Source organism: Alligator sinensis, unplaced genomic scaffold, assembly GCF_000455745.1.
Source record: "Alligator sinensis unplaced genomic scaffold, ASM45574v1 scaffold65_1, whole genome shotgun sequence".
Classification (NCBI taxonomy): Eukaryota; Metazoa; Chordata; order Crocodylia; family Alligatoridae; genus Alligator; species Alligator sinensis.
The window spans coordinates 2509086-2534704 of NW_005842037.1; the positions used below are offsets into that span (position 1 = coordinate 2509086).

At 42.4% G+C, this 25619-nt stretch overlaps 1 protein-coding gene across 4 annotated transcripts in view; it reads right to left on the reverse strand.

Moving 5' to 3' along the window:
* The window catches only part of TBC1D30 (TBC1 domain family member 30), a 98622-nt gene that overhangs the window by 11072 nt on the left and 61931 nt on the right, over window positions 1-25619 (reverse strand). For all 4 annotated transcript variants that reach the window (XM_025202821.1, XM_025202819.1, XM_025202820.1 and 1 more), the window contains 5 exons: window positions 23776-23901; window positions 21707-21892; window positions 14615-14783; window positions 11633-11801; window positions 3012-3117 (listed from right to left, as the gene is read on the reverse strand). In XM_025202821.1, the coding sequence (XP_025058606.1) occupies window positions 3012-3117; window positions 11633-11801; window positions 14615-14783; window positions 21707-21892; window positions 23776-23901 (756 nt within the window). The remainder of the gene's footprint in view (window positions 1-3011; window positions 3118-11632; window positions 11802-14614; window positions 14784-21706; window positions 21893-23775; window positions 23902-25619) is intronic.

Genomic DNA, 25619 nt, shown 5'->3' on the forward strand with positions numbered 1-25619 from the left:
ACAGCCAAATGGCTTATAGTCAAAACTTCTCTCAAGGACAGAATCACCTCAATGTTCAGCAAATATTCACCACTACATTTCTGATTTGGAAATATATAAATTATGAGTAAAATGGACTATAGCTCCTTCATTATCAGTTCTGGTTGACTCCTCTAAAGAAGCTGAAAAAAATATAAAATATACCTATTAAACTGGGTGTGACAGTAGGGAGGATATATGTCCCCTAAGTACCCCAGGGACCCCAGTCAACCCCAAACGGGCTGAGCAGAAAGAGAATTTACTTTTAGAGCAGGGAGAGCTGGACTGCAGCAATGTGCGGTGCCACCACCATGATTTAGAAGCTCCCTGTCAATCAAGCTAGGCGGTGCCCAGTTGATGATGTCAGCTGCTGGTGCTGCTGCAGGAAATGTAAAAGGTACTCAGAGTGTCAGCACGGAGAGGAGAGAGAACTGCCTCCGGGCCAGCAGAGCTGGGGCAGGAGTGTTCTTGGGGCACCATGGCAGCAGGGTGCTAGGGCCCCTAGGGGCACACCAGCACAGGGCAAGGAGGCCCCAACAGGCAGAGGCCAGAGCAATGGGTCCAGCCTGGCCTGGGGGGGCAGCTCCCATAAGGAGTTAAGAGGATGGCATAACTCAATCAGGGCACTTGCCTTAATTTTTAGTTCTTCCAGAACACAGGCTTTTGCGTTTGTTTGATTTTTATAACATTAGCTTTGATTAAGAGAGGCCCCCAAGGCCAGGGCCTCAGTGGCCCTTTACCTAAAGCCTGCCCAGGTGAGCAGGGCCTAGAGAGCAGGAACCAGACTGACAGCCATGAGAGGGCCAGAGAAACGCTATCTGACCCAGCCAGCCATTCACTGAAGAAGAAGTGGAAGTTGGAACACTGGGCAACAAATGCCAGGACTGGATGTAGCCAAAGCTACAGCATACAACCATAATGCCTCAACACCTATGGTTGGCATGTGGCTGGGGTGTAGGGGAGGTGAAGCCCCATCATCAACCACATCCAGACTGTGAGTACCTGTAGCAGAGAAATTCATCATCTCATCACTGAACCCCGCCTTAGAGTTCTATTAACACCAAGTAATGGCGGAGAATTGAGAGAGAAGACCCTGCTTTGGGTACTCTCCGGAGCGGTAGTCGAAGAAGCAAAGGTGTTACAGTGGATCTTCTCACTATTTAACTTTTGTTTTCAATATTCTGTTTCCATTTGCACAGAAAATAGTTCATGTTTTAAGACGTAAGATCGCTACATCGTTGCGACACAAAACAATTAAGCAGACCCTTCTGCTCTGGGAGGGAAAAGCATTAGAGATGGTGAACTCCTATATTAGCTAAAACATTATGCAATAACCTTAGTGGTTACTCTCAGCACTGCACAGCAAGTATGTACTTTGCACTAAGCACCTCCTATTTTTGGCTGAGGTGAGAATAAATTGCTAATCAAAACAAGTTAAATATAAAAAAGGATAATTTCATTAATAGCTTACAATGATTAAAAGATCTTTCTTTCTCTTTAGTTACCAGTGGTTTGTCTTCCATGATACACACTAGGAAGGAAAACCCTGTGCCTGAGTCTTTAGCTCACTGCAACTTCACCAACATTATTTTGTATAACAAGGGCCACTTCGTGATTTTGTATTGCACATCAAGCAAGGCACTGAAACATAATGAGTACAAAGAAGGCAACAGCTTGCACTGACATTTATCACTTCCTCCTCAACATTGCCTTTTGAAGCATTGTAACACGAATTTAAAAATGTGTGGGGGTAAATCCCATTCAAAGGAACAATTAAAACAAAATTAAGCCAAATTATTCACATCTTCCATTCCTAATACTTTTTCACAAAGCAAAAAGAAAGCAATTTCTGTTAAATTACCATTTTTCCCACTCAACTTTACCACAATGCTTTGCCCAACTTCAGAAGAGAATTCTCCTGTGTAGCCAAGAAAAGCTTTCAAAACAAGTATGTTAGTTAAAAGAATGACAAAAACCTTCTCCAGGCTTATTATTTTGAGGAAGTCTAAATTGACATTCTAAGGATCAGAACTCTTGAGTCAGATCCCACCTCACCCTCTAGTATTACAAGTGAATTATTCACTCCAATAATTGCACCCAGTTAGTTAGTAGATGCTAATCTGGTCAATGGGAGCTTTGTTGCAGAGTCAGTGCAATCTGTCCCAATTTGCAGCTCACAATAGAAAGTATAATGCAATTACTTTAAAGTGGCACAAGGATTTTTTTAGCTGATCAAATCACCCACAATGTCAAAAGGATACATTCTAATGAATATGTAACAGAAAGAGATGGAAATAAGATTAAGATTAGAATGCACAAAATTTAATCACATCAAATACAACACTCAAACATTAAGTTGTTGACAGTGCATCCACTTATACAAAACTGGGCTAGCACCTTTGGAAACGGAGCCTGAGACTGCGTCAGTGAATTTCTGGACAGTGCTAGGGATAGCCGCTGTGAACACATGCCCTGCCCACTCACTCCTGTTTTGTATGAGCCACATGCTGCAAATTTGTCATGTAGGTCTTTTTTGGCATGCAGCTAGGATGCACGCAGTGTTCTGTTTCTCAGTTGCCACTGTGTTCATGAGAATGACAGTTACATGACATTTTTTTTCAGTACATAGTAGTCATGGAGCAGGAACAAGTGAATGGATCAAGTTTTTATAGCAGTGCTCCCAGACAATCCCTGACACAGGGTATAGCTGCCCCAACTGTTTTCTACAAGCAGCTTATAATAGATTAAAAAAAAAAAAAAAAAAAAAAAAAAAGATTTTTTTTTTTTTTTTTTTTTACTTTAACCATAAATGGAGGAGTTGCCTCGCTGATGTTTAAGTTTAACAGTAGGATATTGTTTTTTGTCCTTGGAAGAATTCAAGACTCCACAATATTTGACCAAAAATCTTATTATTTAGACACAGGAAATTGACAACTGTTTAAAGAAGAGAAACATACTAATAATCGTTATAGTATTAATCACTTCTTACTAACCTGCATAAGTTCATTGCTGTCAATCAGACTGTCTTCCAACATCTCCTGGGTTAGTTTGCCCATGGTACTGTAGAATTCATCTGCAGTTTCACAACATTCAATTTGCCTATAATCACAACATAATTTTTTGTGATATAAACTAACTGAATATTTTTAAAAATTAGCTGTATTTTCTGCAGGGTAAGTATATAGCATGGCCCCTCTATGACTGACTGCACCCCCATTATGAAATCCAAATGCAGTGGTCACCAGCACCAAGTGTCCGGGAAAGAAGGGAGACTACTTTACTAAAATTCAGACTGAAGGTAGCATGAAGTAGGAAAAAAGCAACCTGCAGTGCAGTAATTGGAACCACATTGGTGTTGCGCATGGTATAAGAATCTGAGTACAACAAGGATTATGTTTTTAATTTAAAAATTCCAATGAATGTAATTACAATATGTTGACAATCAGCTTTCTATTTAAAGTTTTTAAAATGGTGACTTACAATACTTCCGCAACTTTTACCATCTCTCTTTGATTTGTTTCACTTCACTTTCCTATCCCTGCTAATGGTGTACATTTTTCCTGTGTCATTTTTCATTTCTACTGTTTGCTCCTCTCACCTTCATACCTTAACCCCTCTCTTGTCCTCTCCGTGTTCTGAATCTTCAAAGGCTTTGCAAGAAAGCCTGTGTTCGGTTCTCTGCTACCTTCTATAGATTTAAATCTCTTTGCTTCTTCCAGCAACACTTCATTTATTCTTCTCTTTTCTAGTATATTTACTCACTCCCCCACACCCAGTCACACACAGGTCCTCCTCACTCTGCTCTTTTTCTATGAGAACCAGTGACCCCTGGGTCATAACAAGAAAATGGACCGACAGCAACTCTCCATCCCATCTTCTCCCCAAGGGCGTGCAAGCCTTAAATTGTCAGAAATGGAGTATTAAGTGAAGCAGCAGAATTTCTCTCAAATCCTTTAGAAAAGAAAAAGCAGCTCCTCCAACACTTCAAAAAAAGGAGCAGAGATTTCTCGGCTCTCTTAACACGCTTCTACCTTATGGTTCACATGCAGTAGAAGGCAGAGACTAACTGAACAGACCTTTGCAGTTTAGGGGTCAACTATCCCATCACACAACTGTCATTTTGCTTGGTATGGCAGTCTGGACCCAAAGCAAATATTTTAGTAGAATTAGAAAAAAATGAATAAAGTACTACTCAGTGCAGACCACAGGAAAAATGTCTCGATGTATGTTGCACTATTCTCTTAGTATATCTCCCAGTTGCCCTTACTGCTAGAGACAGGATCCTCTTCTGTTTTTAAATGAATTCCAAGGAATATAAAATTCCCTCACAGAAGATGAAATTGCCAGTTACTGGAGGCATTGGGTATGTATATGCATACTGTTGGCTCTTCTCTCTTCTCTTTGGGCATGCACCAGGTCAAAGTCCACAGATCCCCTCTTCCTAGACAGAGAAAATGAGAAACATGTTCCTGCCCTCTTAGCCAGGAAACTGCTAGTAAGACTGGATTTCTTAATTTCCACAGAGCAAGATGGCTGGGAAGAAACAGGAGTTTAAGCTACTTTTAAAAATCAAAACCATTAGTACTGCATTGAATTCAACGCAGTTAAGACCCTGCTGCCAAATCTCTGAAAGGATGTCAACTTTATAATGTTTTGTATAAATGTAAGAGGAAAAACCAAATTGCTACTTTGTATGTAATGTGCCCAGGAGGGGGACAACAGCCTAGTGGAATGTACTGTTAAAGCTTGTGAAACAGAGTTTGATTAACAGATGCACTAGCATGATCAAATGGAAAAAGCTTTTGAACATGCCATGTACTTCTTCAGAAGTCCATGAAAGAAGAATAATGAATATAGTTCCCTCTGTTTTTTTCTGAAATAGCATTTGATCAATCTTCAGATAACCACTTAGGTATAATAAAACGAAGACAGAACTATGGTGATAAATCACTATCTATCTACAAGAGACAATAAAAGGCAATAAGAGGCTCTCAAAGACAATAAAAAGTCCTTTTTTAGATATGTGGGGAGTTGGAGGAAAAACAAGGGTAACATTGGACCCCTGCTAAACTATATGGGACAACTGACAACCGACGTCCAGGAAAAAGCCAACCTGCTTAATGGGTATTTTGCATCGGTTTTTCACCAGCCCCAAGGGACAGCCCTGCTCAATACGGTACGGGACGGCCAAGGTGAGGGAGAATTGTTACCCTTCATCAGTGTAGACCATATGAAGGAACACCTTGAGAGGCTGGACACCTTCAAGTCAGCTGGCCCAGAACGTTTACACTCCAGGGTACTTAAGGAGCTGGGAGGCATCATAGCTCAGCCCCTGGCACACATCTTCAAGAACTCCTGGTGCTCTAGCGAAGTGCCCGATGATTGGAAGAAGGCGAATGTGGTGCCTATCTTCAAGAAAGGGAGGAAAGTAGATCTGGGAAACTACAGGCCTATCAGCCTGACCTCTAACCCAGAGAAGATTTTGGAAAAAAATTATCAAAGAGACCATTCTTGATAAACTGGCTGATGGCAACATTCTGAGGGACAGCCAGCATGGGTTTGTTGCAGGTAGGTCTTGCCTGACCAATCTCATTTCCTTCTATGACCAGGTGACATATCACCTGGACAAGGGAGAAGAGATTGATGTCATATATCTTGATTTTAAAAAAGCCTTCGATCTGGTGTCCCATGATCATCTCATGGAAAAATTGGCCAACTGCGGCCTCAGCTACATTACTGTCCGATGGCTGGGGAATTGGCTCCGAGGTCAGACCCAGAGAGTGGTAGTCGATGTAAATAAATCATAATGGTTGCGCCAGGACCTGTGGTTCCATCCTTGGGCCTATACTCTTTAACATCTTTATTAAATGATGTGGACATTGGTACCGGGAGCGGACTGGCCAAGTTCGCTGATGACACCAAACTTTGGGGTAAAGCAACCACACCTGAGGACAGGATGGTGATCCAGGCTGACCTAGACAGACTCAGAAAATGGGCGGATGAAAACTTGATGGTGTTCAACACCAAAAAATAAAAGGTACTCCACCTGGGGGGAAAAAAAACCCACACAGCACGTTTATAGGCTCAGCAGTGCTATGCTTGCTAGCACCACGGCCAAAAGGGACTTGGGGGTCATAATTGACCACAAGATGAATATGAGCCACCAATGCAATGTTGCAGCTGGTAAAGCGAGCAAAACTTTGACTTGCATTCATAAATGCTTATCAAGCAAATCCCAGGATGTCATCCTCCCATTGTACTCGGCCTTGGTGAGGCCACAGCTGGAGTACTGAATCCAATTCTGGGCTCCACAATTCAAAAAGGATGTGAAGGAGCTTGAGAGAGTCCAGAGGAGAGCCACGCACATGATCAGAGGGCAGGAGAACAGGCCTTACAATGAGAGGCTGAGAGCCATGGGACTTTTCAGCCTGGAAAAGTGCAGGCTCAATGGGGACCTGGTGGCTGCCTATAAGTATATAAGTGGTGTGCATCAGGATCTGGAGGAACATCTGTTCACCAGAGTATCCCAACAGATGACAAGGTCAAATGGTCACAAACTCCTCCAAGACTATTTCAGGCTGGACATAAGGAAGAACTTCTTTATTGTCTGAGCCCCCAAGGCCTAGAACAGACTGCCTCCAGAGGTGGTGCAAGCACCTACTCTGGACTCCTTTAAGAAACATTTGAATGTTTACCTTGCTGGGATCTTTTGACCCCAGCTGACTTCCTGCCCCTGGGGCAGGGGGCTGGACTCGATGATCTTCCGAGGTCCCTTCTAGCCCTAATATCTATGAAATTTACGAAGATCAAGAACAAGTTATGAGATCTGTATGTATCAGTTAAGAATAAAAACAGTTTCTTTGCTCTCATATAGCATCTTCCATTTAAAGACCTTGACAAATTGGAAGATTAGACCAAAAGAAATCTCATGAGGTTCAATATGGACAAGTCCAAAGTCCTGCACTTAAGACAGAACAATCCCATGCACTGGTACAGTTTGGGAAGATCAAGAACAAGTTATGAGATCTGTATGTATCAGTTAAGAATAAAAACAGTTTCTTTGCTCTCATATAGCATCTTCCATTTAAAGACCTTGACAAATTGGAAGATTAGACCAAAAGAAATCTCATGAGGTTCAATATGGACAAGTCCAAAGTCCTGCACTTAAGACAGAACAATCCCATGCACTGGTACAGTTTGGGAACCGACTGATTAGGCAGCAGCTCTACAGAAAAGGACCTGGCGGTTACAGTGGACAATAAGCTGAATATGAGCCAACAGTATGCCATGGTTGCAAAGAAGGCTAACAGCATGACATTACTAGGAGCATTGCCAGCAGATCAAGGGAAGTGATTCTCTCTATTCAGCACTGGTGAGACTAAATACATCTGGAGTACTGTGTCCAGTTTTGGGCCCCCCACTACAGAAAGGATGTGGACAAATTGGAGATAGTACATACAGCGGAGGGCAACAAAAATTGGGGGGGAGGGGGCACATGACAGCTGAGGAGAGGCTAAGGGAACTGGTTTTACTTAGTCTGGGGAAGAGAAGACTGAGGGGGGATTTAATAGCAGCCTTCAACTACAGGGTGGTTCCAAAGAGGATGGAGCTGAACTGTTCTCAGTGGTGGCAGATGGCAGAAGAAGGAGCAATGGTCTCAAGTTGCAGCAAGGGAAGTTTAGGTTGGATATTAGGAAAATCTCTCTCACTAGGAGGGTTGTAAAACACTGGAACAGGTTACCCTGAGAAGTTATGGAATTCTCCATCCTTGAAGGTTTTTAAGACTCGGCTAGACAAAGCCTTGACTGGGATGATCTAGTTGGGGTTGGTTCTGCTTTGAGCAGGGGGTTGGACTAGATAACCTCCTGAGGTCCTTTCCAACTCTAATTTCCTATGATTCTACATCAACACATTTTGCAAACATTGACTTCACAGCATCCTTGAGAGGCAAGTAAATATTATCATCCCCATATATAGATACATGGAATTTACAGAGTATAAGTATTTATCAAACACTTTGCAAGAAAACTGGTAAAACTGGAATTATAAACAGTTTCTTTTGGCTCCTAATCCTATGGATTAATCCAGTGAGTCTCAACCAGGGTGTTCTGGCATCCCAAGGTGCCACAGGGTTAGCACTGTATGCAAACACCTACACATGATTAACAAGATAAATGCATAGATTTCAAATAGGCATTTACAGTGTCAGAAACATTCTGACCTGTTGTGGTCTTTCTGAGTTCTTTGCAGAAGAATTGTTTTAGTATTTTTTCATAGTCAAAAGACAAGTGAAAGCTAAACACTGGTATTTTCTGAGGGATGCTTCAAATCTAAGAAGGTTGAGAACCACTGGATTAACTATTATATATTCATCTCCTGGATATTCTGACCTTATGTCCATGCCACCAACTTAAATTTGCTAAAACTAAGAAACAGAGAGATGTCACCATTTGAGAAGATTGGGAGGTTCTGCAGAGAATCCGTTTAGTAAATCATGGACATCTGGACCAGGATGGAATGAATATTATCATTCCAGATAATTTGACAGAGTAAGAAAAGGCATACCTAGAGAATGGCTGCCTGTGGGAATGGTAAATGGAACTCAGGTTCCTTCCAGGCTTTGTCTTCAACTGTTTAAAACAGAGCAGGTGTTTTATGTCATGCCAAATAATCGAACTTTAACATCTGCTGATCCAGCTCCCATCTGCAAGGTGACAGCCTTCTCACTGAGCCAGCATGTCTAGCAAGTCAGTTCCCTGAAAATACTTCACTGCTTTGAACAGCACCCTTTTGATCTCTAACCACTGTAATTTTTTTTTGCCTCCTGGCTCAGCAAAGAACTCTAAGTTTCCTTCCTGCTTGTTTACACAGGAGGTAAGTGAGGAATTTTCTGAGTAGAGGATTTATTATTCTTTTCTCTCTCTCTCTCTCTCCCTCCCCCCCACGCCCCACACACGATTCTTTAGGCAGAAAGTGTGTTGCTGGTGCAGCAAGAAACCACCACCTTTGTCCAGCACTGTTACAAAAAGGAGACCGAAGCCATTTACTGTGAATGTCTAAATTCAGGAATTATGATCAGAATCTAGAACTGCTAGAACGTGCTCAAATCTCAATATGCTCTAGCTGAAAGGGCAATGATCAGTGAAAAAGAATAAAGGCAATGTATGTTTAATGCAGTATTTATAACTACATTGTCTGCATTATATCACTGTGATATTATACAAAGCCTTAAGAGCTCTAATCAGCCTCTAAATATTTTATTCTGACAATTTTATATTTGATGTCAATATGCAAGGTCAATTGCCAAGAAATAATGATCAGCTAGAAAAGCAGCACCCCTTTCAAAAAGAGCATTCACCACAATCTTCTGAAGACTTAAATGCAAAGGGCCTACACCATTCAGCCTTTAATGCTGCACATTCTTTTGACCGTTAATAGTATTAGAGAGTGTAAATTTCTGAGAGAGAGTTATAGTTCAGTGGGTCAAGTACCAAATTAACTAGGCACCTGCTTTTGACCTTGGTAAAATCACTTCACTTGTGTTTGGTGAACTGTAAAACGGAGATAAAACTTCCCCTGCTTCTTTGTATTTATATTAATAGAATTCTGGGGGGAAACATTCATGTCTGGAATCCATGCAGTTCTAGGCTTGCTCAAATGAATTTATGCTACAATATCAAAACAGAACGATTCTCTGCATTATCATGAAAGGAATTCATTTGTGAAGCACCTTTGCAAACTAGATTACAAAGGTGGACTAAAAATGTGAGACACTAAAATACCACAAGGCATCTTTACATGTGCTCCAGGAGTGAGCAGGGAGAGAGCGGGGGGCGGCTCAGTCTGAGAGTTGCTTTAATTAAAGACCCACAGCATATCATGTATTCAGCATCCCATGCTTGAAAATGGTGGCGGGGGCACTTTAGCTAAAGCTCGTTTAACGAGATTTAGTGCCCCCGCCACCAGTTTGAAGCACTGAATACAGGAGACACAGAGGCTGCTGGAGCATGCTCATTAGCACACTCCAGCAGACTTGATTAATCAAGCCTGCTCTGACACACATCTCTTGAAAGCACTTCTGTGCTTTCTATGAGGCTTCCTCTTGAAACTAGTCCAGAGGATTGCTCTCTTCTTCTCCTTCCAACCCTTTGTTGAGGTCTACTTCTACCATCATGACAGCTAATAGCAGCTACACAGGCAGCCATGATAATGCTCATTTTAGTCAACTGCCCTGTATCTTATCCAGGTTTCCCTCATCCTTCTGCCCCTGTTCCTGACAACTATTTGTTATTTCCATGTTGAAGTCTTGTCTTCAGTTAGATTTTATGATAAACTTCACATCCGCGAACTCCTTTCATTCTGTGTTTATGTACTACCTAGCAAGATGTCCTGATGCCAAGTAAGATATTTAGAAACAGAACTCTGTGCATGAAGGCACTGTGGGACAGAAGCAGCGCTTTGTAGCTACTATAGTTAAAAATAACAATGACATAACTATGCCTGGTTTAGTGTGAATGTGAACAATTCTCTCTGGCTTTGCTCATTAATTAAATGAAGATTGTGGCTAACTGGGCACCAGTTTCCAATTAAAAAAAGAAACAGAATTATTTTTTTAGGTTAAATAAGCAAGATACAAACCCAGCTCTGATGGAAACCTGTGGGTGAAGTTTTAGTGGTAGTTTATTTTTTTTAATAAAAAAAAAAAAAAATCCTTTGTGAATACTGCTCTAGATTCAACTCTGTAAATATTGCAGCCTCAGGGAAAGGTTTGTTGCTAGGAGGGTGGGAGCTGGTGGGTGTCAGGAGAAAGCATTAGCTGCAGCTGCTGATTCCAGTACTTTTCCAACTGAACGAACAGCAGCTTGGCCTGCTCCTGCTCCCCATGAACTCAATGACAAATGCTCATAGGGACTGGCCCTTTTGTTCGGAATGCAAATACTTGCTGTGATAAGCATAGCAGCTTAGAAGAACCATTTGGTTATGAGGCTCCTTTAAAATAAAATAAAAAACAAATCCACGTTCAGTTTCTGTTCCCTCACAAAGTCAAAAAAATTGCATGTTGCAGGTTTCCCAGGCCATAGACATGAGCCCTAAAAAAAATCTTAGTTACAATGTTCTTTAAAGCAATTGCTTCTAGAAGCAGATAAGGTTTTTAGAGACTTGCCTGCTGGTACTCACTTATCATGTATTTGCAGAGAGAAACCTACTGAAACTTACATTGAGCACATAGCCAAAAAAAAAAAAAAAAGTCTTTTTCAGCTTCAGACAATGACCGTGACCCCTACTGGCTTCATCTGGTGTTCTAGAAAGTGCAGAGAGCTTGTCAGATCAAACCCAATTCTTTAATATAAAGAAATGTTTTAATGGTATGTAATTGACAATGAAAATTTGATAAGGAAAGAACCAGTTAGATCATCTTGCCCATCTTTATGCCATTATCAGGCTGTTTCCAAGAGTTCATTTTATGGCATACCATCTTGTCACCTACATGGCCATTTTAAAAGTAAGTTTCCTGTCAGGCCATCTCTTGTTAAAATTTTGAATCTGTACACTTACAAATAATACTTATTCAAAACATATATGTCGCTTATATTAAAGAGAAAAAATTACTTACTCTCCTAATTTTGCCCAGATAGCCAAGGCTACCCTCAGTATAATCTCAGAACCTTCAAAAAATACTGAATCCCAGATTTTTAGAACTGTATGGTTAGGAAGGCATGTAGCAAAGAGGGTCAGGAACCACTGCATTGTGAAGACATTTGTTAGTGGGGGTTCATAACCTCCTGAAATGGGAAAAAAAATAACATGACAAGTCATTCATGGTTTACTGTTTCTTACTGTTACTCTAAAATGAGTACAAACTGTAGCAGAGTGCATGCTAAAATCTGCAAATACTTCGATTGCAGCTGATGTATCTAGTCACTTTTTGTTCTGCTGTAGCTTTGGAAAGCTCTGAGCAGTAGCAGAGGTGCTGAAAATGTCTATAAAGAAGGTAGTTTATTAAGTGATAACTTAATAAACATGAAGTTCATATTTGGAAGCCTTTTTTCCACAAATGCTTGTGGAAAAAATTATTTAGAATTACTTTGGAAGATTTAAAATGTGCAGAAGTTTGTGACAAGTGTTTCTTAAGTGCCCTACGGTGAGCAGCTCTTTCAAATATTGCCTAATACGTTAAAAATCTCACTGTACTGCCATAGCAGAGAGCTGCAGTATATTCAATTTTCCTCTTGGTTTGTTAACAGTTTCACAAAAAACTTACTCTTTCAGTATGGAATTCTGAAATTACACTTTGTCGATATGACTGAAGCATAATCAGTGAATTCTACTGGTGTCAATTCAAAGGAGGTCAGAACAGGAGGGACTGACTACTGCTCTCCAAAAGTACTTCTTTGTCAAGACACTCAACACTAAATAGAGGTTTTCTTAATTAGTAATTATCCCATTCAGACACCCTAATCACAAGATTCCTTACCTCCTAGACCAGAGATTCCCAAACTGTGGGTCGCAACCCCAAATGGGTCACAATATCAGTGGATGGGGTCGTGGTGTGGCGCTCTCTCCTACACCAGGTCTTGCTCACTGGGCTGCAGAGGCCGGGGGAAGGGCAGTAGGGTGGGGAGACTCAAGCCCAAGCCCATATACTGGGTATACTGGGCAGCCCACATACTCCCCTCATGGGCTCCGCTCTCACTGTGCCGCCTGCGGGAAAGGGACAGGGGCAGGGAGCTGGGCTCCATGCTCTGGCCTCAGCAGCTGCTGCTTCCTGTGGACAGCAGCTGGGGCTCAGGTGCTGCTAGGCTGGAGGGGCAGGGCGCTGCAGGCTCTGGCCCTGGGGCACTTGAGGAGAGTGGGGGGCTCCAGATTGGGAGTGAGGGGCACCTGGAGGGGTGGAGGGCTACAAGTTTGAAATGTGGGGCCACGCTGAGGAAATGGGGTCGCGCTAAGGGAATGTGCTCATCCTAAGGAAAAGTTTGAGAAGCATTGTCCTAGAGGGCGTAATTATTTAAAAGAATTATCACACTTCACTAACATGGATCTCAAGGGTTTTTTGCTTCTAGAACAGGCTTGTCCAACATTCGGCCCATGGGCCGCCACGTGGCCCGCCAAGCCATTTTCTGAGGCCCGAGGTGCTGCGATGGAAAACACTGTTCACTTTCGTTCACACCCCTTGTCCCTCCCCCAGCCCCTCAGCAGCTTCCTAATGGCTGCTGAAGGGCTGGGGAAGGGACAAGGTTCCCACACGCACCGCATCAGCTTGACATTGCCGAAGCGGTACGGCTCCTCCCCTCCCCACTCATTTCACCGTGTCCCTTTCTAGCCCTGCCCCTCCCTTCCTCATTTGCATGCCAGCCCTGCCCTGCACCGGTCCCCGCCAGTCGCACGGGCTAGAGCAGGTCGCGGTGCAGCGGGCGCAGGGGGCGCGGATGCTGGCTCGGAGGGATGCTGCAGCCAGGCCCATGGGAGATGCTGCTTCCGCTGCTGCTATGGCTGTGGCTGTTGGGGCGGGAAGCTGGCACTGCTTCCGCCTCCCCGCATACCCCTGTGCCCTCAGACATCGCGCTGGGGGTGGTGAGTCGCGGGCCCTGGGGAGGTAGGAAGCCCTGACGGCTGGGCTTGGGCTCAGGCTACCCCAGGGGAGAGGGAGCAAGGGGGTGTCCCTGCACGTCCTGCACCCCGCTCTAGGGTCCCTGCATGTCTCCCTGGCTGCTGAGCACAGGCGTGCAGGGGTAGGAGCATCCTCGAGGCTGCCTATGTGGCAGGGAGGACATGGAGGGGTCAGGCGGTGCCCCTTGACTCCTGTGCCCCCAGGCCGCGGCCAGATTGGACAGGCCACACGAGTGCCTGCTCCTGCCAGCCCACTGGGTGATAAAAAGTTCATGATCCAGCCCCACATTCAAAAAGGTTGGACACACCTGTTCTAGAATAATAAAAACTTAGGGCTTGTGAATTACACAATGCTGGCATGGGGAGGAGAGAGGAGGGGAGAGTGGGGAATGTTATGCATTGAAGCTCAAAGGGCAAAGCAGTTTTTCAGGGAACAATTAATAAGTAGCTCTGATGTTCAAAATGAAATTTTGCTCGGTGTGTAAATAGACATCTAAGTCAAAAAAAATAATGACCAGCCAATTTGGCCTATTGCCCATCGAGCTTCAGAGAGGAACCACACTCAAGTACAGGTTCCACCAGGAAACTGAGGAGGATGCTGAAGACCATGCAATTAGACAAATAACTTGTGCTAAGACAAGAGACAACTCCCCCAGGAGAGCCTTTGTCCCATGCTGAATGACTTCAGTTTGTTGTCTACATCTTACGCCTCTGTTAACCCAACTCTGTCTGCAGCCACTTCTGGGGTTAAATTGCTTTTCCATTTACTGTGCCCCAGAGAGCTGCAGGTTTAATTTAAGGTCACCGGTATTAAAAACTCTCTCATCATGTTAACAGTTTTAGTCTATTAGTGAACCCTACCAGTACACAATTCAAGTTTATTGTTCTCAAAGCTACAATATGTACATATTTATACTGCTGTGCTTTTAAATCTGGTGCTTACTGAAGCAGATATTAAAAACAATTCAGCAGTATTTGTTGAACCCACCTCCACTTTCCCTGTTTGCTGCTCTTTGAAGTATATCCAAGTGCTGGGACAGTTCAGGAAGTTTCATTCTCAAAAGATCTCGGAAAACAGCCATATCCACAGATAATGCACGAAGGTTATTGACAAAATAGCTATCAGGCAGTACTTTGTCAATTAAGTAAATCATGATCTGTAAGAGATTAAATTGAATATATGTTCATAAACTTACTAGATTGATAAGGCTAGAGTAAACAGTTATTTCCCAAGAATAGCAAAGACCTCTTGTGCATAATATATATATACACATTTTGTACTAAAATTGTCTAGTCCACTGAACTAAATTTTAGGCATCTGACACAGATCAATATTTTCTAATGGTAACGTATCATCATCCGGATGTAAAACATTTGCAGAATTGGGTCCCAACTGTCCTAGTTTGCATTGCTAACAACAGTCTGAATAACTTTAAGAAATTATGAACTGATTAAACTTAATTCAGTTTAAATGGAAGCCACATCAAAATAGGAAACCATTTTCCATTCAGAAAGACTTTTTTTGCCATTCCTATTGTATACATGTTTAGGAGACACTGTGATGATAAGCTGAAAAATTCTTAAAGCAAATGTCCACACAGTTTAAACATCATAAATGGAAGACTTAATAGTCAAGTCAACATCTAAATTATTATGATATTGCTCTTTAAAAAAGCACTTTTCTCACATTTTAGTGAGTGTGATATTTCACTGAAAGTTGCACCTTCACTTTGTCATCTATAAAATCATAAGATAAGCAATATAACAAGATAATTCAACATTCATATTTTAAGTATAGATAGAAGGTTTAACTTCACTGGAAATAATTTGTATATACTGTGAAATTTTTAAGGATCAAAGACAGATATATGAATGTCTTGGTAGAAGCTGTTGTATACAAGGCGAATTGTATTTAAGAAGTCTAGCAGCATTTATCTCTACTGTAGGCATTCAAGATTTATTTTTGTACCAAGAACATGCATGTCTTCACATCCCTATCCTGACAAATCACACAACTACCTAGCCCTGTCCTTTTCTCTCCAAATTAAACTCTTCAGCCCCTCCTTGTAGAGGTCTAGCCATCACCTAAATCTTAGCATGACTAGAACACAACTTTGTTCTTCCTTTTTCCAGCCTTCCCCACTATCTCTCTTGTGGATCACTATGGACACCACCCCAACCTGCCTGTCATTCAGGACTGTAACTTGGGCATCATGGGTGATTGTGGGGCTGGAGCTGTCTTTTGAATCCCTGTTTTTCTAGCTTCTCAAACAGTGGGTTTCTGGTCCATGAATGGTCACCTCAGCATTTGATAATGCAAATAATGAATAATTTTAAGCATTTTTAGGGGGGAGGGGTCCTTTACATTTCTCAGCGTTTCACAGAAGTAGGCTGATTAAAATATTATATGCAAGGAGGAATGAGTCCTGTATGTCTCAAGCTACATTATTAAGTCTTCTGTGCATACTATGATTCTCTCCTGAAAAAAAAATCTCATTTCTTTAATCAAATTCTGAACATTTTAAGGTAAATTAATTTAATGACATTAATCAAAACGTCAATATATTTTCCTTCAATAAATATCTTCCGATTTCTCATCACTTCACCTGTGAATCATTATCTTTAAAAAAATCACATATACTCACAAACAATTAATTCTATCTCCTGTTTCATAATTGATATTACTTCAAGATTCTGTGGCATTTTCCAGAGATGATAACTTTTCTGATTGTTGTTCAATTTTGTAACACTTTTTCTTGTGCCAATGAGTTGTTTAATCTGTTATGATTTAAAAGGGTTTTTTTAAAGCTATAGGAATAATGCACATTTCAACTGTTTCTAGCCACACAAACTGTGTGTACTCATACCTACCTTAGCCACTTCTGTTTAAGTTAAATTTATTTAATTTGCTGAATGTATTGGTTTTTACGCAGCACAACGGTTTTATGGAGCAATTGGTTTAACACCAACAGGCTTACCCTTAGCAGCAGAGCATTGTCACAGCCTGAGTAAAGCTCCCCAGACTGAATACTTACTTACCAAGCTGCCATGTGTGTCCCATTATGCTAAATCCGTATGGTTTTGGACTCCTGATTCTGAGTACACTGTAGCACTACCCCTTTCCTCATCCTCTCTGGGCTACTTTCTGGATATGGGCTCTGTTTGTTATCCCATTCGTAGAAATCTATCTAGCTCTTTTAGACTCCCAGGACTCTCCCCACCCCAACCTTGCACGGACCTAAAATATACTTTCCCAGAACTTCAGCCTCTTACTGTTGTCCCTGAAAAGGTAATATGTCATAGTGGAAATGGAGACACACTTGGACTTTGCAAATGTTTCAAAACTATTCATTGCTTAGTGTATCAGCATAAGAAATACACAAAACACTGAGCACCTGTATTTCCCTTCATTTTCCTCACCACTCTTAAGTGTTCTTTGAGCGTAGATTCAAAGTCATCTGGGAAGTTCAGGATCCTTTCACCTCACATGGTTTCCCCTCCAAAGCAAGGAATCTCTGCACCCTCCCCTTTCCTGCTTCCTTTTTCTTGGTTGACCCCTCTGCTGTGAAAGTATGACCCTTTGGTCTTATCTCCTGTCCATGCTTCTTTTGTCTCTCTGAAGCCCTCCAGCTGTTATCTTTTTAGATCCAGTGCTAAAACTGACCACTGTTTTTCTTTGGGGAGAATTCCAGCCTTTTAAACCCCAGCTCTCCAGAGTGAGGCTGGGGGTAAAAATGGTTTTACCTAGCTACCCATTATTGTCCTCAGGTTTGATTTCTCCAGACAGTGATAATCTTTAATGACTGACATAGTTACAAGTAGAAGGCAGAGTAGAAATGTACCTTATAGACTAACTAAATCAGAGATGCATAACTACCTCTATCTCTCTTTACAGGTAGACATGCTGGTGCCAGTCTTGTGTCTCTTTAACAGACAGAGCATGACACTTTACACAAGAAAAAGACAGTAATAAAACATATGCATGCAAAGAATTCATAATACCAAAGTGGAATTCATAAGTAACATAGAGTTTCTGCAAATTGTCAAAAATGTCCAAAGAGCTCCTTCCCTTAAAAAAAACTTGAGGAATATGTGGTTGTCGTGAGACACACAATAGCAGTAAATTACTAAGGCAATCACACAAGGCAGTCACTAGGGACAAGAATGATGCAATGCAAATTTACTTCTGTCATACAGTGGGATCACTAGTATTTTCCTAGTATCTTAAATAAGTCTATAGGATAAAGCAAAGTATCAGACATTACTCATCAAGACCTTTATACCATGCTGGATTCTGATCCACTTATACACTTCTCTATGCTTGCTAGGGCTGTGCAAAATTTTGGCAGCCGTTTCATTTTAGAGGTGTTTTGGGCTGTTTCAGCACCCGAAACACCAAATCCAAATTGAAATGGAAGGTTCCGAAATGTTTTAGACATGTTTCGGATAATTTTGACATTTTGGAGCTGGGCTTGCAGGGAAATAAAAACTAGGAAGGAGGGGGAAGAGAGTGGGAAGAACCCCGGATCTGTGCACAGGGTTTCAGCAGGCTGCCATTGCAGGCTGGGGCCAGTGGCAGCCACTTGGTGCAGCCTGCCCCGAGCACTGGGAAGACTGCGGTGCCACCACTGGCCCCCAGCCTGCAGCAGCAGCCTGTCGAAAACCGGCACACAGATCTGGGGGCCCGTGCCCCTGGGAAAGAGCTGGAGAAATGGTCAGAGAGCTGGGGAATCGAACCAGGAACTGGGGGAATGTTCAGGGACCTGAACATTCCCCCAGCTCCCAGATAGATTCCCCATCTCCCCAATCTTTCCCACAGCTCTCTGACTGCTTCCCCCAGCTCTTTCTGCGGGGTGTGGGCCCCTGGATCTGCATGCAGGATGACATCAGGCTGCCAGATGGTGATGGCTCTGGGCTGTCCCCAGCCGGCAGCAGGAGCCTACTGAAACCCCACACGCAGATCAAGGGGTCCGCATCCCCCCGGAAACAGCTGAGGGAATGATCAGAGAGCTGGGGAATTGAACAAGGAGCTCCAGCTGACAAGTGGAGCTGCCCCAGCTCCCAGACAGCGCGCAGCGCCCTGCCAACCCACGCTGCACCTACATCATGGGGCAGCTGCCACATGGTGTGGCAGGAGGGGGGGGGGGGGCCCCACCGGCCCGTGCTGCCCCTGAGGGCGCACCTGCCACATGGTGTGGCAGGAGGGGGGGGTGGATCCCCACTGCCGTGTGCTGCACTGAGGGGCTCTGACACAAGCCCCCAGAGGCCCCGATCACCACTGCTGCAGCTGGGGAGCGCAGGAATTTTTTTATTTTTTTTTTAAAGTTCTGCACTCACCGACTGTGTAGTATGCAGATAACAGCATGCTGCTGCTGCAGGCTGGAGCCAGTGCCAGCACCCGAGCATGCCCGGCGCAACCCACACCGAGCGCTGGGAAGAACCAAGTGCTGGTGCTGGCCCTAGCCAGCAGTGGCAGCCTGCTGTCATCCCACACACAGATGTGGGGGCCTTCACCCCCCGGGACAGCTGCAGGGCTGTGCTGGACTCTGAGGGGTGTAGGCCCCTGGATCTGTGTGGGGGATGAAAGCATGCTGTCGGCAAACAATACTAGTTTTGCTTTGAACATTTTGAAGTGCAGTTTGACAAAAATCCCTGCACCTATCTCCTTGAAACTTGCCAGGCTTCATTCCCTTAGAAGGGGCTACCATCCCTGCAATTTTCATCTGAATCAGGCAGGAAATGACAAAGATATAGGCATTTTAGTGATTCCCCATTATAGCCTATGGCCAAAACACTGAAACGGTGTCAGAACTGCAAAACAGATTCGGTCAAACTGAAACAGGACAGCGATCCAAAACACCGAAATGAATCTCTGTCCCTCAAAAACGCTGAATCCGAAACCAAAACAAAACATAGCCGTTTCACACAGCCCTGCTTGCCTTTCACAGCATCTGATTAAATGAGCTTGAGTTCATGAAAGCTGATGCCATATATATCTCTTAGTTAGATTATAAGGTTCATATCTACCCTGCCTTTGCCTGACTTCAGACTAAGACAGCTAACTTCTTCTCTCTACTATAATTCTGCCTGTAGCTTCTAAGATTAGTAATAATACCTAAATTCCCCAGCCTCTCTGAGGACAATGACCCCTTTTCAATCTCCACTATACCCTTAATTCAACCTCCATTATAAACTAATTTACATTACAAATCTGTCCTGCAAAGAACTCCTGAAAAATAGCAAATTTTAAACCAGATCCTAATACCAAATTTGTGACTCCCTTGAAATCATGTGCCAGTTTCATTTAAATTAAAAGGGCAGGATTCTATTTACATGCAGAAATGATACAGTCTGCATAGCAGGTCATATGCTATTTTGATGTTAAATTATATTTGCTTTATGCTGACCTCATGATTTGTCAACCCAAACATCTGTCATGATTTTAATAGCACATAATTGTAGTGCATAAATGAAGTTCTCAACAGAAGGGTTTTGGCTGCTGAGAAGGTGATGGGTAGGGTTCCTGGGCCAGTTTGGCAGTGTGCAATCAGCACACTGGGTGAAATCCTGGCTCCCCTAAACCAAGTCAATAGGAGTTTTGTTATTTATTTCATTGGAGCCAAGATGTCACCTATTATCTGGGCAAATATTAACAGGGGTGACATTTAAAAGAGGTTTAAGTTAAATGAGGTAATGAACAATGCATTGATAAGAATCAAGCAGTTCATTCCTGTGACTTGCTGTTTTAAGTTGTCTGCAAATTAATCCAACAGTTTACACCAGTGGTTCTCAACCTTATTGGACTCAAGGCACCGCTAGAAAAAGATCAACTCTTAGCTTTTGCTCCGTTTTTGAATACAGAAAAATAATAAGAGAAATCATTTGCTGCAAAAAACTCAAAAACACCAAAGGTCAGAATGTTTTTAACATTATGAATTCTGTCACAACCCAAAGTTGTGGTTTTTTGTTTTTGTGCGCTTCGGCACCGCTAAATTATATTCCCACCAAATTGCAGCTTCTTTACACGGTGGAGTTTTCTTTTGCAATAGGAGAACCCGCGTGCAAAAGAGTATTTCCCGCCGTTTATAGCCTTCTTTGCATGGTACATTTCTTTTACATCATAGTGATGCACGGTGCAAAGGAGTTCCCGCCATTTGTATTAAGATTTGCGCCACGTTATTGGCCGATCTTAATATAGGCACACATGACGGCTAGCGATTGGCTTGCTAGCCGTATAAAGAGCTTGGGTGGTTTCCGCCCAAGTTGGAGAGAGAGAGAGAGAGAGAAAGCAATTGGAGTTTGGGAGAAAGAGGGTGAAGATTTCTAAGCGCTGCTAATCCCTTCGAACCCAACTTTTTCTTCTCCTTAAGAGGGCAATAGAGGGCCGATTTACCAAACCCACGGAGTCTTAACAACTCCGGGGGCCTATTTACCGAACCCACGGAGCTTCAACCACTCTGGGGGCCAAACGGCCTCTAGCCTCTCCCCGTCGCCGAGCGCAATCCTAAGACGTATCCCTTTCCTTTGAAACTACCAAACCCGCAGAGCTTCAACCACTCCGGGGCCAATTACCGAGCCGAACCCACGGAGCTTCAACCACTCCGGGGTCAATTGTCGGAGTCCTCTAATGAGGATTTAAGCTGAGCTGAGCCTGGAAAACTGTCCAGCCTACACCACGACCATCTTTGGTGTAAGTAAACAATCTTTTAATCAACCATTACGCGTCCGTAACTAATTCTAGCTCGCCACCTGTCTTCTTCAACCCCACGTGCCTGGGCTGCTGGCCACAGCCCGCGTGCGCAAAAACGGGTCTGCATATCGCTCCCGGCTCGCACGTGGCGACATGGACGAGATCAGGAGGCAGCCCGCACAAATTCCTATTTGAAATTTCTGGGTTTTGTGTCTGCACACTTAACAGTGCTAACATTGTACAGTACCCTGCAGCACCCTTGAAATGATTTCAAGGCATCCCAGGATGCCATGGTGCCCAGGTGGAAAATTACTGGTTTATAGCAGGTCCCTATTTAAAGGTAATTCTCACACCACACCTGTTAGAAACACAACAAGCAGTAATACTCACTTTCAGGGCATCCCCTTCATTGCCTTCCATTACCTCCAGAATCAGTGCCGCTAGTATATTAAAGCCTTGACAATAACCAACAGACTTGTTCCATCTGGCATAGGCCAACAGAACCCGTTTTAATACGACTCGGTCTTGTTCTGCCTCCTGGCCACAGTAAGAACTACAGCCAGTTCGATGAAGATCCTAAAATAGGAAAGATATTTGAGATATTGTCCTATTTCACAAGCCCTGGAGACCTTTGCCAACCATACCCATGCATTTATACTCAATATCATTTTGCCACTCCTTAGAGATGTGTGTTTTCTTTTATGATGCTGAGTTTATTGAAGAAGTGAAATACTTTGAGCAAAGGAAGGTTCTCCAGGAGATCCCTGGGGTCTAACAGAAGGTGAGCCCCTGGCTCATTTAAACTCATTGTTTCTCTGTCTACCTGGCTGGAAAAATGGGTCTGGAAGAGACCACTCTATAAACCAAACAATGCATCTGAGAAATCTTGGGTAAGTAAATTACCAGACAAGAGGTTCATATCAAATTGTCACAAATGGCAATGGGGTTTTGAGCTACTTTCAAATAGGTAAAATGCAATAGCAGCAAAAAAATTTAAAACCATTTACTTCAAGGTGCTATTTACTTCTGAAAAGTCCAGAAAAAAGATTTTGGAAAAATTTATCCACATATATTAACCAGAAGCCTAAAAGGGAAATATTTAATTTTCCTGTTTTCAACACCTCAACACATGGGGCAAGCATTGTAGTGCGGGTTTCAGTCAATGGCATATACAGATTTAACACTGTCTGGTTTGGACAACAGGACTAGTGTGGGTGGTTGTGGATGACTAACAGTTAACTGCTACAATTTCAAGTTCAATCTTAGAGTTAAATAAAAATGTTATACTGTCATCATGCTATTTTCTAAAAACATTTTAAGTCTATGTCTTAGGAACCACTGGTCTTTTAAACTAGACATTAATACTGCATATTTTGCAGTTGTGCTTTATCTTGGAACTTAAACACAGACAAAAACCCTTCTCTGAGAATGAAAGGAAAAATGAGAATCATCAAAATAAAAACTTGATTTTTAAATTCAAGTCTGGAGACTAGCTCATTTGTGTGTAAGGAGCATGGACACATACAGAAGTACACATGGTGTTTTTCAAACAATTATTTAGGAACCTAAAGGCATGCATGAGGTGCACACTTGCTAAAGTAAAAATGAAATGGATAGATGATCTTTTCATGAAGTTATCCATGTAAAACACTGTAGGCTGCAAAACACTAGAAATATATACATAATACCCTGAAATCACCTCCTCCCCAAACTAGCACCTACTCTTAAAACAAAAATGCCAAATAACTGAAACATATCACAGGCTGAAGTCTATTTCACTATGGTAGGTTCAGTGAAAATATGGCCAGTTACTATATTACAGCACTGACTAGTACCAGAGCCTATCTTGGTAAAATACAAGCAAAACCTAAATTAGAAGCTTGTTAGCCCGTTATTAGTTTGGAAGTGCTAACAATCAAGCAAGTATCCCTTACATTTTAGAACCATTGCTTCTAGCAGGTCTCAAATATTTATTTAACAAAAAGTCAGACTCTGAACTGTAAGCTTTACGTGACTCAGAATACAGTACGCAATTAAATGAACATAGGGAAATGCAATACACAGATAGAAAAGGTGCATTAGACAGCTGGCCATCTCCATCTGCCAGGAAATAACAATGAACAAGCAGTTCATTCAGAAAAAAATCTATCTTCAGTAAAAGCTCTTCTACATGAAGGATTCACTACATGCACAGATTTTTCCATTCTCCAAATAGGAATTGAGGATTTTCTCTCTAGCATACATTCAGAGAACTGAGGAAGAAATGAAGACAGGTGGACCAGCACAGTTGTTCCTCAATCACCCCAGAGATTTATGATGTGTGTTATACAGGTGTGACAAAGGAGACTAAGTGGGTTGGATTCTAGCTTGCAGTTCCAGTGGGGAGCACTTTGGGGGAGCTCAGTGTGAGGAGGTTTTGCTGTAAATAATTATGAGTAGATAGGCTGAGGTGCCATTACCTTTACAATCTGAATACCCATGGAATCATCATCAGGATTACTTCTCTCATTGAAGGTGAAGCGCATAGTTTTATCCCAGTCGATTGCTATACTATGTAAGTAGTGATCTGCTAGAGTCAGCCATACCTAAAAATATTCACAGAAATGTTAAAAAATGTATTATTCACAATTTCTGCTTGGAACAGAAGCACAAACTGTCATCAGTTCTACCTAACAGTGATTTTCCCTTAGACATGACAAATGCAGAAGGAATGATGTAAAAGCAATTGCTATATAAGAAAAGTAACACCCTGATTTCTAAAATGCAAACAGAGGGACCAGTCCTGCACTCTAAGAACTCCACTGACATCCATTGTACGCTACATGAATAATCACACATCCCGCAGATGCTCCATCTGCCTGTCTTCCCTGAACGCACATATCTGGAGATGCTAGCTACCTTCAACAGCATTCTCTCTCATAGACCCAGTGGCCAAGAATCCACATCTCAGAAGATAGCTGATCTGCAAGACAGGCAGAGGAACAGCCAGGTGACGGATGTTCACATCATCCTTCTACCACAGGGTAACTCACAAGTAACCTACTAAAAGGTAACAACCTGAAGTTACCCTTTCTGTAAGCTCCAGCATGGAACAGCTTTTTGGAAAACTTGCATAAGAAAATTTGTAATAATTTGCATCTCCCTAGCTCTCTTCTGCTGACTTCTACAAAAGAGGAAGTGATCTGGCAGAGAGTAAGGAATTTCAGAACTAAAATGATATTCAGCATATAGTAAGCTACTGTTACAAAAAAGCTTTGTGAACTGCGAGCATCTCGATGTATTCTTGAAAAATTAGACTGGTTTCAAGCATAATGACTATATATATATCTAGGATGCATAGATGTATACGTGACTCTAGGCCAGCACCATATATGCCTACAAGTTACAGAAAATATTGGATCCTTTTAAACTAAGATACAGGAAACAGAGAGAGGGATTTCATGGGAAATATATTTTCTCTAACTATGCTAGCCAGCCTTTAGAAAGAATATGTCTGCATCTGCAGTAGGTAAACAAAAACAGTGCTTAAAATGGTGACATTTATGGCTACATCATCCCTCGAAAGCCCATATGTAAAATGCAGATCCAATCCCTGTTTCCTGAAAATGTTTTGAATTCCTGTTGCAAACAGCCATTTTGAAAAATCATATAAATGATAACAAATTTCCACTTATTGAGGAGCACTGGTACAGAGCTGCCTCCATATGCAATTTGAGGTCTGTGCCTTCATTAATGTTTGGAAAAAGTCCAGCACATTGAATTATAGAAAACAAACAATAGACCATCAAATAATAATGGTTACTGATGTTAAAAGTCTGTTTTTTAGGAAGGTGTAAGAAATGGGGGAAAGCGGTGAGAAGCTGGTTTGTATATTCTAAGTGAAAGACAATTCACACACTTCTCAGTTATAAACACTTAAATATTCACATCTTGCAGGGATTTATTTTCAGCTTGCTGAATCACACTCTCCCTGCATTTCCCACCCTTCCCCTACCCAGAGACAGCCTCTTATGCAGACAAATAACTTGTTATGCTGTTACTGTTCCCCTGTAAGTCTCCAAGAAAAACTCTGCTCCAGTGCGATTGGCTGGTTGGATTCTTTATTTCTGCCAGACCTTGAGGAAAATGTCCCGTATCATAGGTGAAGAACAGTGTCTGCACTGCTGCTGTGCTGCCCTCCCCCTAGCGCCAGAAAGGAATCTCACTTGTGCTTTGGAAGCACAGACTGATTCCTCCAGGTCAGCAAAAACATATAAGGAACTGGGTGAGAGGAACAGACTCAACGCAGTTTTATATTGTTATT